This window comes from Alosa alosa, chromosome 11 (genome assembly GCF_017589495.1).
Source record: "Alosa alosa isolate M-15738 ecotype Scorff River chromosome 11, AALO_Geno_1.1, whole genome shotgun sequence".
NCBI classification, from domain to species: domain Eukaryota; kingdom Metazoa; phylum Chordata; class Actinopteri; order Clupeiformes; family Clupeidae; genus Alosa; species Alosa alosa.
Genome location: NC_063199.1, coordinates 10,014,295 through 10,029,128, shown reverse-complemented (window position 1 = coordinate 10,029,128; position 14,834 = coordinate 10,014,295). Strand labels below are relative to the sequence as shown.

At 41.2% G+C, this 14,834-nt stretch overlaps 1 protein-coding gene across 2 annotated transcripts; it reads left to right on the top strand.

Annotated features, from left to right (window-relative positions):
• Window positions 1-2,971: 2,971 nt before the first annotated feature.
• Window positions 2,972-13,168, top strand: LOC125303334 (ovochymase-2). Of its 2 annotated transcripts, none has more exons than XM_048257029.1 (22): window positions 2,972-3,139; window positions 4,082-4,196; window positions 4,289-4,386; window positions 4,713-4,810; window positions 5,083-5,255; window positions 5,340-5,435; window positions 5,548-5,699; window positions 5,868-6,060; window positions 6,187-6,216; window positions 6,313-6,403; window positions 6,504-6,637; window positions 6,798-6,938; window positions 8,454-8,584; window positions 8,898-8,991; window positions 10,091-10,222; window positions 10,511-10,588; window positions 10,884-11,067; window positions 11,168-11,219; window positions 11,397-11,589; window positions 11,966-12,099; window positions 12,442-12,598; window positions 13,022-13,168. In XM_048257029.1, exons 2-22 carry the CDS (start codon window positions 4,115-4,117, stop codon window positions 13,096-13,098), a joined length of 2,520 nt encoding a protein of 839 aa, XP_048112986.1. In that variant the 5' UTR covers window positions 2,972-3,139; window positions 4,082-4,114; the 3' UTR covers window positions 13,099-13,168. The 2 variants fall into 2 exon arrangements, with proteins under 2 accessions (XP_048112986.1, XP_048112985.1); XM_048257028.1 differs by having other exon boundaries at window positions 2,973-3,139; window positions 8,451-8,584.
• Window positions 13,169-14,834: the final 1,666 nt, after the last annotated feature.

Here is a 14,834-nt window from a genome sequence, read left to right as displayed (position 1 = left end):
CAGTCAGAGATAGAAGACTCTTTTAAATGCGATTGCTACTCGGAATTCAGCTTCTAAAGAATGGAAAAGCCTATTAGGCCTACTATTATATTGGCCTATGGATGTACCATTTCAGTGCATAATGGAAGTTGTATAGGCTATTGGAGGCTACCCATGGTAGGCTATTGACAGCTTTCATGGGAAAGCAGTCTGAAGGGGAGAACCTGGAATTTATTGCCCTGTTCAGATGGGATGAAATCACCTCTTTATTCTTGCAAGTATCCTAATTCCCACATACAGTTGTGTGCAGAATAATAGCAGAAATAAAGCAGAATAAAGCTCAAAATCCTTAGAATAGCTGTTAATTCCATAATATCAATGCATTGGGAACACTGCACATTCAATTTCAAATCAAAACATAACCAAAATTGATCAAGTTTGTGTTATACCTTTACAGAAAGTGAAGAAAAAGGAATGTTAGGCTGTTCAAAAAAATAGCAGTGTTTGCATTTTTCTTTACGAATTCAAACATTTACTGTATAAACTGAAAAAATGTCTCAGGATTTTGCTTTACTTTGAATCACTGCACTAATATCTAATTGCATTACCATTATTTCTGAGAAATGCTTCACATCTGTGTTGCATGGAGTCGACCAACTACTGGCACCTGTGAATACCAAGTATTCCAGCCCAGAACGATTGAACTACATTCCACAATTCCTCTGCATTTCTAGGTTTTGCCTCAGAAACAGCATTTTTGATGTCACCCCACACGTTTTCTATAGGATTGAGGTCTGGGGATCGGGCTGGCCTCCATAACGTCAATCTTGTTAGTCTGGAACCAAGACTTTCTCGCTTACTGGTGTGTTTTAGGTCATTGTCTTGTTAAAACACCCATTAGGGCAGCCGTGGCCTACTGGTTAGCACTTCGGACATGTAACCGGAGGGTTGCCGGTTCGAACCCCGACCAGTAGGCACGGCTGAAGTGCCCTTGAGCAAGGCACCAAACCCCTCACTGCTCCCCGAGCGCCGCTGTTGTTGCAGGCAGCTCACTGCGCCGGGATTAGTGTGTGCTTCACCTCACTGTTTGTTCACTGTGTGCTGAGTGTGTTTCACTAATTCACGGATTGGGATAAATGCAGAGACCAAATTTCCCTCACGGGATCAAAAGAGTATATATATACTTATTTCAAAGGCATTTCCTCTTCAGCATAAGACAATATGACCTCTTCAAATTTTTTGATGTATTGAAACTGATCCATGATCTCTGGTGTGCGAACACCACAGTATGAGACACCACAGTATGAGAAACATCCCCATAACATGAATTGTGCACCACCATACTTTACTGTCTTCAGTGTACTGCGGCTTGAATTCAGTGCATGTGGGTTGTTGGAAAACTGTCTGTGGCCCCCATGCACTGAATTCTAGCCACAGTACACTGTGAAGACAGTAAAGCACAGTGGTGACTTGTGGGGTGACATCAAAAATGCTGTTTCTGAGGCAAAACCATAGACTATAAAAAATAATAAAATGGCAAAAAAAAAAGGAACATTGTGGAATGTAGTTCAATTGTCCTGGGCTGGAATACCTGTTCACAGGTGCCAGTAGTTGGTCAACTCCATGCAACACAGATGTGAAGCAATTCTCAGAAATAATGGTAATGCAAGATATTAGTACAGTGATTCAAAGTAAAGCAAAATCTTGTGACATTTTTCAGTTTTTACAGTAAATGTTTGAGTTTGTAAAGAAAATGCAAACACTGCTATTTTTTCTGAACAGCCTATTCCTTTTTCTTCACTTTCTGTAAAGGTATAACAAATCATGTTTTGATTTGAAATTGAATATGCAGTGTTCCCAATGCATTGCTATTATGGAATTGACAGCTATTCCAAGGATTTTGAGCTTTATTATTTGTTTTAAAACACACTGCTATTATTCTGCACACAACTGTACATATATATTTTCTACCTTCCTTTGACGTCAATTTAGTATCTCCCGTCTGTGTGTCACCGTCATTGTTAAAGGATGTTTTTGAATAGATCCAGTGACATTTCCTCAGATTGTTGTGGGGATAACTACTGGCTTTTCAGTCAGGGAGACTGTGCAGTCTGGGCGCGATGAAGTCAGCTTCATATCGTCACATCGTTGCCTTTTGTGAGTAGGCTACTGACAACCCCCACTGTTTACGGCTACTGCCGCTTCTGTAAAATGTTCACTCACAATGAAACATTTCTTATTAGATGAAAAGAATAGAAGCCCTTGTTACCCAAGGTCCATGCACGCTTGGACATTCCTTTTTCTCTCCCCTATAAACTGTATGTCTGGCCCACATGTTCTTTTATTTTGGTGTGTATTCTGTAAAAGCACAGTAAGTGTAGAAAGTCAGGTTTGAAGCAAACTCAGGGAGTCAGACATTCACCCCTTGAGATATTTTGCAGGGTGCCCAATTCCACTTAAAATTAAAATCAACACTATCTCTCTCTTTCTCTTCTCTCTCACTTGCTCTCATTCTCTTTCTCTCTCTCTCTCTCTCTCTCTCTCTCTCTGGGAATCATAAGACACATTAGCTGGGGAAAAAAAGCTCTACCAGGAACATCTGCCAACCGTTCCCTGGCAACAGGATGCCCCATGCACTGCGCTGAGTCACTGATCATGCCCACGGGGAGCCAGTTTCCCCTAGTTCTCAACACAAGCACCATGGTTTATAGGACAACAGTGGCAAATTATTTGTTTTGAAAACTTTCACATTTATTTAAGGTAGTTACATGTACAATGTATTTTGAGTAAACCTGTGTTAGCTTGGCTTGTATTTCATGTATTCTTAATGTCATATCAGTAAAGACAAATAATGGTTAAATTCCATTCTTTTTTTTTTATTATTATTTCCACAAGATATTCCCCTATGTCTTTGCAACATTGTTACACATAGTTTATGTGGCTAGTGCAGTTTTGGCAGTTGCAGGCCAAAATTGATAAATGTTTCTTTTTTGTCGTGACTGACCTCTTTGTGTTCACTCATGTATAGAGCAGAACAATCTGTATTTGTATTTGTATTTGTACATGTACAGTACACAGTTGGTTAGGATACAAAGCTTGTTTTAAATGCAGCCATGCATTTTATGGGTCCCATCATCAGACAAGTTCTCTTCAAATCGTGGTGAGTCTATTTACATTTTTTAGGATATGGGATGTTATAGCTTGCTATGTTCAATTCAGAGTGGTGTTTGAGTCCCTGGTCATCGATAATGGGTGGTCATATTTTTCTTTAAAAGTTGTTTTTTCTTTTCTTGAAAAACATTATGAATTTTAATGGTGTAGAAGCAACTTGCCTAAACATGGGAAATGTTCACGTCTATCAACATATTCTCACTTTACAGAACATGACAGCCGGACCATTTTTTAATTATTATTATTGTTACAGCTTTAGAAGTCAAATTGTCGGGACAGGAAACACACATTATTTATCCACCAACTTTCCATGTTGTAACTGTAGAGTCCTTTGTACTTGAAAGATAAAGTTCAAGGGCAGATTTCAGTGTGGAAGAATGCCTGTTTCCTCTGGCATGTTTTAAACTTTTAATTGAAAGGTCGAGTTGGTTACGGAAAGGCCATGCCTTTGTAGATAGCCGGACTACCCTCGGTCAACAGATGAATCACTGTTTTGCAGTAAAGGTTCAGTGTCACCACTTCCCCCGTTTTGGACACCAATATATTGTCTGAGAACCTTTGGCTGTTTTTGAGTTTGCATACTTCTCAGTCTTGGATACAAAAAAACTAAGAGAACATATTGTGTAAGTTTTCATTGTCTCATAGTTGTAGGCAAATCTCAGTCAAAGATATAACTGCTAACAACCACAATATTACACCAGCCATCAGTGGTACTTCAGTATGGGTTAAATGGAAGTGAAATTACAGTAGATTTGTGCTTTTGTGACATGCAACATATGAGATTGAGCTGCTGTAATTCTGAGTATGCAGGTTTCTCCTCCTCCTGCATGTTCTGTGTGTGAAGTTTTTCTGAACCCCTCTAACACCCTTGGCTTTGGTTAATGAGTAACAGGCTGTCTCTGCAACCCCCTCTCCCCTCTATAAATGCAAGACTCATCCTGAGGCCCCCCAGTCAGGACTCAGAATGGCCACCTCAGGGATTAGGTTCATTGCTGCTGTTCTCTGCATGTCCTTATGTCTCCTCGGCATCACTGCTCTTCTGCCAGGTAAAGCAAACAGCAGAGTGCGAGAGTATGATATTTTCTAAAGGTGCTACAGGCAAGATAACTTACCGTTTTTGGCGGCGTCTCCTCTGCAGGTCCTAAATGTGGTTTTCCTCAAGTGAAGAGCCTGCTCGACAGCTCGTTAAGAATCGTTGGAGGAACAGAAGCTTTGCATGGATCCCATCCTTGGCTGGCATGTAATCTTTTAACTGACATAAGTATAGCACCAGACACCCTCATTAACAGCCCCAAGGGTGCATTTACCAGACACGCACTGGCTTCTAATTTCAGGCATATTAAGTGGCCGAGATAATACAGAGCAAGCCAGGCAAATAATTTACCTCCAAAAACTGTCTGGTGGTCGATTATGTTGTTTGTTCTTATTTGTTGTATTGTTAGCAATTTCATAGTCTTTTTGTCATATCTTTTTCATTTCTTTTATCACATTCCATGTTCTGAAGATACATAGATTTGTCTATTATGTGGGTGTCATGATGTGTTCTTTGTTCTGGCTTTCAGGTATCTTTAAGGTCTAAGGGCTTGCATTTCTGTGGGGCGTCCATCCTCACGGACCGCTGGCTATTAACAGCTGCCCACTGCCTCTACAGCGTGTCAGAGTAGGTTGATGTCATGTTGATATATACTCATGATTATCTTTAACACTATATTTTTGTTTACCACAATGCTGACAGGATGGTGTGGGTGTTGATCTGTGATGATGTAATGTTGACACGCACTTCCTGTTATTGAATAGCTTCTTTTAGAAGTATATTACCAGTATGCTTTTTTAACCTAATGGGACCTGAACATCCTGAAGATCTGAACCTGCTGTAACCAACAATTACCTTGTTCGTTTTGTATTCTAATGAGTCTATGATGCTGATTTCAGCGATATTCTTCAAAATGTCAGCGCTGTGATTGGGGAGCATGATCAGAGGGTGGCGGATAGAGGGGAACAGATGTTCAGACTCAAAACCATCAGAATCCATGAAAAGTACCAGCCCATCTCTCCAATGAACTATGACATTGCCCTGTTGGAAGTGGATGGATTAATTCAGTTTGGTATGTTTGCCTAAAAACTAAAGTAGTCAGTCATAGTGATGTCCTACTGTTGAAGTATTTACATTTCTTTCAATGGCTTTGCAGACGAACATGTTCAGCCATTGTGCTTACCTCTGCCCAGTGAGAAGTTCCCAGCCAGCACCAGCTGCATCGTTGGCGGATGGGGCCGCATAAGAGAGCGTATGTATGAACATGAAAGCATATCTCCTGGAAGTATTCTGTTTTTGACAATTTAGCCAAATTTCACATTTCATTTCTGTATTAATGTTCCAAAAATAACCTTCCCATGTAGGTGGCCGTCTTCCAGCTGTTCTCCGTGAAGTGATGCTTGACCTTGTGGAGCCAGGCCGTTGCAGGCAGGCCCTCCGCACACTAAGGCCCAGGCAGCTGCCCCTCACTGTGGTGTGTGCTGGACCAGATGGAGGAGGTCGAGATGCTTGCCAGGTATAGTAGGGCTTCACTTGTCTCATCAAAGATGATGGATCAACTCTATTGTGCATGGGAAAGAGGAGAGAGAGACACACCCTTAACAAGAAATCAGAGGTGGAGCACTCAGTGAGAAGCTCAGGGTTTTCTTGCTTAAATGTGTTTTTCCCCCCCTGCTATATTCAGGGAGACTCTGGGAGTCCCTTGATCTGCCCCAGAGAGGACGGGCACTGGGCTGTAGTCGGGGTGACCTCATGGGGTAAAGGGTGTGGACGCAGCTGGGTTGACAACTTGCTCAAGCCCCCAAACAAGAGAGGATCACCTGGAGTGTTCACTGATGTCAAAGTGTTCTTGTCATGGATCAAGAGAATCCTTAAAGGTTTATGCTTTATAAACTCACAAAACTCACAAAATATTTACTGCTTTATAAAACTCATTTGTTTTAAAAACACACTGTTCAATAAGTCTTGTGTAACATCTTACATTTAATGTCTTTTATTTCTAGAAACACGTGTCAAATCAGTGTCCCCTCCAAGTAAGTGGGCCTTGAATAGGTTTTACAATCAACCTACAGATTCTCGCTTTTGAAAATGAGTGATTAAATGTCTCTGCTTGCATGTGTTTGCTACAGGGTTGTGTCATGTGATTGATGGGCCTTTGACTGAAAATCAAGGTGTAATTAACAATCCAGATAAGCCTGCCAACAATTATGCAAACAATGAGTGAGTCATTTTCAGCTTTTGTTTTTGTTTCTGTTCTAATGTCAGAGAGTACATCATACATTTTTTTTTATTAACATACTCTCACCTCTTCCATTCTTAGAATATGTTCATGGTCCATCAGTGTTGCTGCTGGAAGTCACATTCTGCTGGAGTTCTTGGAGTTTGACTTAGAGAATGACACTCTCTGTCACAGTGATCAGGTCACAGTGTTTGGCGGTGCCAACAGGGTCATTGGTGAGGGACTGAATACCAAACTGACGTTAGACCACACCTTTTCCTCTTGGCTCTGACCTATAAACACAATAGACATGTTAACAGTGGTTTGGAGTTGTTGAAACCAGGGCCTTTGTAGAGCCACTAATTTCCTGTGAATGATGTGCCTTTTTTTCTCTAGGCAAGTTCTGTGGGAGCCATCTCCCCGAGCCTGTGCTGATCACCTCCAGCAGTGCTGCCATACAGTTTGTGTCTGATGCCAGTGGCACAAGAGCTGGCTTTTCCATCCAATACAAAACTGTGGCTGAAGATTTTCAACTTGGTGAGTTCTAGTGCCTTACAGCAAGGGGTTAGGGAGTAGCAATTTAGAAATAGATTTGTTCTGTTGTATTGTACTAACCGTTCTTTTTTCAGTCAATCTCTGTAGTAAGGGCCTAAAAAAGAGCGGTTAGTCCAAAACAACACAACAAATCTATTCTAATTTTTTCTCTGACATTTGCTGCTAAACCGTTTACTAAGCAAAACAAGACCTGTTGAGCAACACTGTGGACTGACCAGAAAAAGACCAAAGACCAATTCCAGGAAAGTTCTTTACATTCTCAGGAGAATGCAATATGTGGACACAGTCTTCAAAATATGACTTTTGAAAACATATCTATCTAGAGAGTAGGGCTGTCAAAATAACTGATTCATTTCGATTCATTAATTTGAGAAAAAATAACTGATTAAAAAAATTAGTGCAGATTAATCGATTCCGTATGACCTTTGACCCCGAGCTGTTCTAGTCAGTAAAAATTAGACTGTAAAATGAAGGAGAGAGAAGAAAACGTGCTGCCTGGATCATTGATTGGAACATTTTCTTTTAAAAAACGGCCTGATGGTGTTGATAAAAAATAAAGTGTTGAAAATAAAGTCCTCTGCAATTAAATGCCTTGTATGTGAAAAAAAAAAACCCTCTTCCCTAAGCACTTTTGAATTTATTTCCTCAGCATATTAGGTATTATAGATTATTATGGCAATTATTTGAACAGTGAAAATAATAATAAAAGAGTTTTTGAACTTTAATGTCACTAATGCTGATTATTCAATGATTCATTTGAATTTAAATATTTAAAATACTTTCACAGCAAAAATTATATATGCGATTAATTTGGATTAATTCATCACAGAGTATGTAATTAATTAGATTCATTTTTTTAATTGATTGACAGCCCTACTAGAGAGTATATTTTATTCTTGAAAATGAGCCATGTGTAAACTATGAGGCAACCAACAAGCCATAATTTGGGCAGATGTACCTGCAGAGATAAATAAAAGGCAGTGTTCTTTATCAGGCACACAACAGGGGAGATTGCACTGAAAACTGGTTTGGGTTGTCATTGCATCACCCTACTTGACAGGTTGTGTTTAAGCCCTTGAGCCAAAGAGGAGGACTCCCTGTCCTCCCTGTTTAAATCCTCGCCACGCTCAGCGCCCCCCTCCTGTGGTGCTGTCGTCAGGCAGGGCCCTGGCACGGGCGCTCTCAGGGGGCACGGGTGCCATAGAAACATGGTGAGCAGACCACACACAGAGGTGGAGTGATGGAGTAATGAGAGTGAGGTGGGTGGGGATTGAAGCACACCGCACTTCAGGTGACCCTAGGGCGGAACGGAAACCAGAGACGGGGACGGCTTCACCCCAGAGACGCGTGCGGTGGGTGCGACGGGTGATGGTGTTGAAGACCAGGCAGGCGCTGCCGGGCGGGGGGGGGGAACGAGACACGTTGCATGGCACCACCAATAGGACTCAGTCAGCACGCTAAGCACTCATCCTTTGTTGTTTGGGCCTTGCGCAGCAGGGCCAGGATGTGGCACGGTGGCGTTGTTCCAGGCACAGGAGGCCATCCGAAGTCCCCGCTACCCAGAGGCCTACGGTAACAACGCGGACTGCCGCTGGGTCATCCACGCCCCCAAGGGACATGTCGTCAAGGTGAGCTTGGTGGCATCTCCTCCTCTCTCTCTCTCTCAACAGAATCATGAATACATGCATGGCTCCTTGAATATGCAGTGAGAGTTGACTCTCAGCTGTGACTCCAGATCGGTTTTCTCAGCTAGAAGGGAAAGTGACTCTTAGTCTTTCACAACAGCACCCAGCATGTTATGACCTGAGTTTTATAATCATGATAAGTGAAATAATTATCATAATTATGCACGGTGTGTGATATGAGCTATGTGTACTTGACCTGATGGGAACCAGAGGGTGAGTGGCTGCCTGAATTGATGTCTGTAATGTATTTTTTCAGCTCGACTTCCACGATTTTGACTTGGAGCAGTCGGAGCATTGCCAATATGACTCCCTGAAAATATTGGGAGATATTGATGGAAAACAAGAAATTGGTAAGAGAAAGTGCTCCCTTGGATTGACTGATCATTCACACAATATGTTTGTGTATTTGACTTTTAAAAAGTCAATAATGAGTCAGTTACATGAATAAAGCTGCTAAACTGCCTTGCTTATGGATAGACACACACACGAACCATGGCTAAATATTTGTCTCTGTGATGACACATGCCTTTGAAGCCATGGTGAAAAACTGATATTTCACTGAAAGCCTTTTTAACCAGATTATTCTTACATGCAATATTCAATTCTCTCTGTCAACTCTGGCTGTGCTTTAGAATCAAAGCCTAGAGAAGGATAGACAAAGCAAGGCAAGGCCGTTTTATTTGTATAGCGCATTTCTTACACAAACGCAATTCAATCTGCTTTACACAGACAGAAACAAAGAATAGCAAACAGTAACATCATAAAAGTCATAAAATACATCATTAGAAGTCATAAAAAACAGAGTGCATCTGATTAAGTATGTGCATTTGTGCATGATCTGCGTTGTAGCTAAACACTGCTTCACCGCATTTGGTTCAGACGCATGGTTTTGACAACAGCTGTTTCTCCTGAGATCTGACAGGTCTGGTAGGTATGTACTGTAGTGCTGAAACATGTCTGATGGGTCCCAAACCATTCAGCGATTTGTAAACATGCAGCAATACCTTAAAATCAATCCTTTTCATCACTGGAAGCCAGTGCAGGATTGGAGTGATGTGGTCAGTTCTTTTGGTTTTCGTGAGAACTCGCACTGCTGTATTTTGTGTCACTTCAAGGTGTTTGGTGGTATGATGCATTTTTGAATGCATTTTATTTGTGTCAATACCACCTATTAAATATGAAATATGAAGTATTAAATATTGTCCCAATTGTGTGACAGGTACATGGCTGTGCAACAGGAAGTCCTACAGGCCATGATGAACACGTTACATTTTATTTTTCTCAAAAATGTTACATCCGCTGTTTCTGTTCCTGCATATATTAAAGTCTAAATGGCTGGTTAAATTACAAATCACTTGATTTGATTTGCTTTGTCTTGTCTTGTCTTTATGCTGATGACTCCTCCATCTGTTTTGTCTTGGTTTAAATCTGCTCCCTCTCCTCTTTAAGTGGTGCTTTGTGGTGGGACTGTACCTCCGCCAGTCCTGAGCTATGACAGCATGATGGTACTCCACCTCATCTCTGACAGCAGCATAACAGCCCGTGGATTCCATGCCATACCGACGTTCATCAAACTATCAGGTCTTAACATACAGAGCATGCACAAACAACCAAACCTTACACCATCCATCCTCATAGAACAGCTGTCGTTTATTGGGCACTAAGCTATTTATTTCATTTCACCCATTGTATGGCGGCAGTATACCTGGTCAATGCTTCATTTATACACTTTAGAATGAGAGTCCCCAAGCAGTGTATATCCAATATTCCTCTCTTTGTTTGTCTCTATCATGGAGACATCTATATTGTGTCTGTGATCTTTCCAGTGGTGTCTGTTTACCCATCATAGACCTCCCTATTTGCCAACAGATCTCCAGGAAGTGGGGTCAAGAGAACTGGAGGACGAATCAGATGGCGCCTCAACCCACTCTCGCTACACACAGACAGGTTTGTCCAGTGATTCAAGCTTTGGCATTATTGTCTTTATTTGTTTTGCTAACAAGTTGTTTTACATAAACATCCTTTTATACAGACCTCTGGCAGAGTATGTGGTATTTATCAGATATGTTTCAAAGATATGAACTCGGGCCATGGTTGTTATGGCCTCATGAACACAAACAGCATTAAAAAAGGGAACTGTGACATTTTCTTCACTGTGTGTGTCCTCACTGGTTTCCTGTGGCTTGTGGTATGCTACTCAGATACCATGCCCACTTATCTTTGTCTTCTTATGGGTTGCCAGGTTTATGTGGAATGCCACACTCTCTTGCTGGCTCAGAGCAGGGAGGACTGGAAGAGGGAGAGGGCACCTCACTGCAGCACTGGCCCTGGGACGCCCGACTCCATCTGGACACTGAGGTCATCTGTTTGGGTGCCATCATCCAGCCTGACTGGATCCTCACAGCTGCCCACTGTGTCCATGGCCTGTGAGTGTCTCTATACAGTATTCATAAAAAATATTTGTTTACATTTTATTTGTTGCTTTTTGTTTATAAGATACTTTTATTTGATGTTATTTCAATGCAGGGATGAGGAAATACCTGCTTTGACTGTGGAGACTGGTGACCCAGACAGCCAAGTATGACATACAAATATATGTGTTATGTGTATTTATGTATGTGTTTATGTGTATGTACTGTATATCTACATGCTGAGTGGGTGGGTGTGCATCAGTATATTTGTTCTCATGCATGTATCCACAGTAAATACACTTTTCATCTTAATAACCCATTTTCATTCTCCCCTGTTCTTTTAGAGTCGGAGGGTGAGGAAAGTACTTGTTCACCCCCAGTATAACTCCTTCTCTCTGGACTCTGATGTAGCTCTCCTGCACTTGGACTCTGACATCGCACTCACTAACCACACACAGCTTGTATGCCTGCCCACCCACCCACAGGAGGGCTCATTCACTCTCGACTGCAAAGTTTCCTTGGAAAACAGGCGTGTTGGTAAGCATCCATACTGTAGATGAGCACTGCTGTTTATCACGTAAATTACAGTATGTTTATTGAGAGGAAAAAACAGTCACCTGCACGGGTCGAAATATGCTATCCCTGGTCTTTGCTGCTAAATATAAACTATTATATTTTCTGCCTATTAGTACAAAGTAAGATGTTATGATATGAAGTTTACATTCCTTTGTAAAGAATGGTGGATGTTTCTGGTGTTTAGCATATTCAACTTGCATGACAAGGCCCTTGGGAAAAGAGCACTCGCTGGTATTTTGCTTGTGTGTGGTAATGCCAGAGGTACTACACAGAACCGTACAGTCTGTTTTTATGCAGCTTACACCCACATTCATCTGTGGTGGGCTTTAATCGGCAGGCACCCTAAGGAACAACGCTTCCCAGTCGGTAGAGGTGGAACATGCAGCTTGTGAACACTACTATCCTGGCAGGCTGACGGACACAATGCTATGTGCTGAGCACAAAGAGCTGAATCGTTATGGTTCCTGCATGGTAAAAAACTGCTTACAGTCAACTCTGAAGTGCAGCATCACTGAGAATGGGAGAACCAAACACCACACACTGACTAGTCTCTGTATTTTCTTTCACTTGTGACACAGTTCCCCCTAGTGGGGGAAATATGACACAGCTGATATTTGGCATGATCTGGAATTCTAGCCACACGTTCCAAGCAGGAATACCTGACTTGTTATACTCTACAGTGTGCAAACAGCAGGGCAAACCAGGGAATACCTCTCATGCAGCAAAGAGATTCACAGATGCTTACAGTGAATGAACATAAATGAATTAAAAAATAACTGGAATTATGCATTGCAATTCTCTCGGATTCTTTAGGGCCATGCTGGAGCCCCCTTGGTATGCCGAACAAACAACTCCAATTTCTTTGTCCAAGGAGTGGCCAGCTGGAGAGAGGGGTGCGGAAAGTTTCCCAGGCCTGCGGTTTATTCCTCCGTGCTGCCTGTCATGGACTGGATTCTGGAGCAGCTTGATGGTGAGTTACAGCTGGACGACTCCACGAAGCAGCTTGATAGGCCAGCTCGCTGCCTTGCTCTCCTCCAGACTGTTCTTACCCCTCCCCAGAGCAGATTTTTAAATATATCTACTGCGAGTGGAATCCAGAGGAAAAGTCAGTCAGCAGAATGCTCTGTAAAATTCAGTAGGCTAACTCAACAATTGGAACTTCTCCACTTTTAAAGTGGGAGGTTTTTTCACTTTACATCAATTAAGTTTTAATAAAAACGAAAAACCTAAGCTACTTTGCCTAAATTATAATTTATATTCTTTATACAGGTTTATACAGATGACTGTGTATATGATTGCTTTTTCATATAATGCAGCTTTTCCCACTTGCTAAGTTAAACACCTGCATTGCCATGTTATTAAATCTAATGGCAGTATCTTATATTCTGCACAGCGACTTTGGATTCAGCCCTTGAGGAATACCAAGACGAAAAGGATTTTAGGACCGAGTCATCTGAGGACTTTTATTGAATCATGTCAACTGCATGTTATCATCACCACCCACCATACACAGCTTGGTGCTATTAAAACATGATCAGTATTTATGTTATTGTAACGTTTCTTCTTAGAATGATTTATTTTTATGTGCTATGTAGAGAAATATTATTGTATTATCAAGGACATTGTTTTGTTTATCAATGTAGGCCTATTGTAGTAGGCCTATTATTGCATTCACCCAAGTGTACTTTCAGCCAGTTGTCCTCAAGGGTGTAGGTTTGGTCTCAGCTTTGGTGGGGACACATCCACAACTCCTGTTGTCACGAAACCAACATTATTGTTTCAATACAAGTGAAGTGAAGCAAGTGAAGAATCTCGCAAGGGAAGAATCTTGATTTCGATACTATTGCGATTTTTTTAAATTTGATTTGGTTTGTGTGATTTGTGAGATCATTTACATCATATTTGGAATTCATTACCGTGCATATTTTGGAATTCATATAAACTATACATTTATATTGATAATTATTCATAGTATTTTATGATCTGTATGATTACTAATAGCTAAACATATTTAGTAATTTGATTAGGCTACATCATATCGATATTTAAATTATTAGGCTACACTTGTCTATATCATCACATTTGGTGTGTAAATCTAATTTAGTGCCTGCCACTTTAAGAGGAACGTGAATGCTGAAAAATAGTTTCGCAAGTGCAAGGATAATGTGGATTCAATGTTTGCTATGTCATTAGATAAAATAAATGTAAAAAAAAAACCAACTAGTCAAAGAAAATCTTTCTGGGATGAGATCATAGAAGAGATAAGTGTCTCGCAATGTTAATTTCTATGAGTATGGAAATGCACCAGTTTATCTTTTATTTCTTTGCATTGTGCAGGCTACATTCACAAATACATTAGCCTACATAAACAGAATATAGGAACAGGAAAATGTCTGTGACAATATCCTGGGTAATATCCTAACAGCTAGTGCTATTTTACACAGTAAAATCCGCATTTGAAAGCCTGATCACCAGTTGCCAGTTTGTATGGCTAACTATTTTGCCTAGACTGCAATGAAAAAGCTTCGTATTTTTGGGTGGCAAAGCTGATCTACAAACCACAAAAAGGGGCAAACATGTACATGCTGAAGGGCAAAGGGAATATCACAATGTTTTACTCTGGCCTTTTTTGGGATAGGCTATGTATTGGCAGACAGCCCTAACTTACCGTTGTCGTTGACACACCCACAGACACACCCGCTCGCGGTGCAAGTACAGTAGCCTGCTTTGACACTCTCCGTGCGTGTAGGCCTGTAGCGTGCATGTCAGATAACACTTCCCCCTCCCCCTCTGTTTTTCAACAAATCATATGACGACGTTTCTTGTACTGTTGTGCTGGCTGTCGGAATGATCAGCTGCACAAATAAGTTCGCTAAAATATTGGTGGAGACAATTTTGTCATCTTAAAATATTGATTAGGACTAGTCCTTAGCGTCCCACCCTAAATCTACGCCCATGGTTGTACTTATGTCGGCTATGGAAATAAAAGTTTTACGACGTGTTATTAATGGTGGTGCAGTGTTATAAATTAGGCTACATCTAGTCTCACCAAAATAACAATATTACCATCTAATGGAATACTTGTAGAATAATTTCGCGCAGAGTTTAACATGTGACCAATTAACAAAGCATAGCGCACGGGAACAGAATAGCCTACTTCGCGCCGCTGTGATCTGAGAATGGGGTGATTGCAGACCACTTCTCCA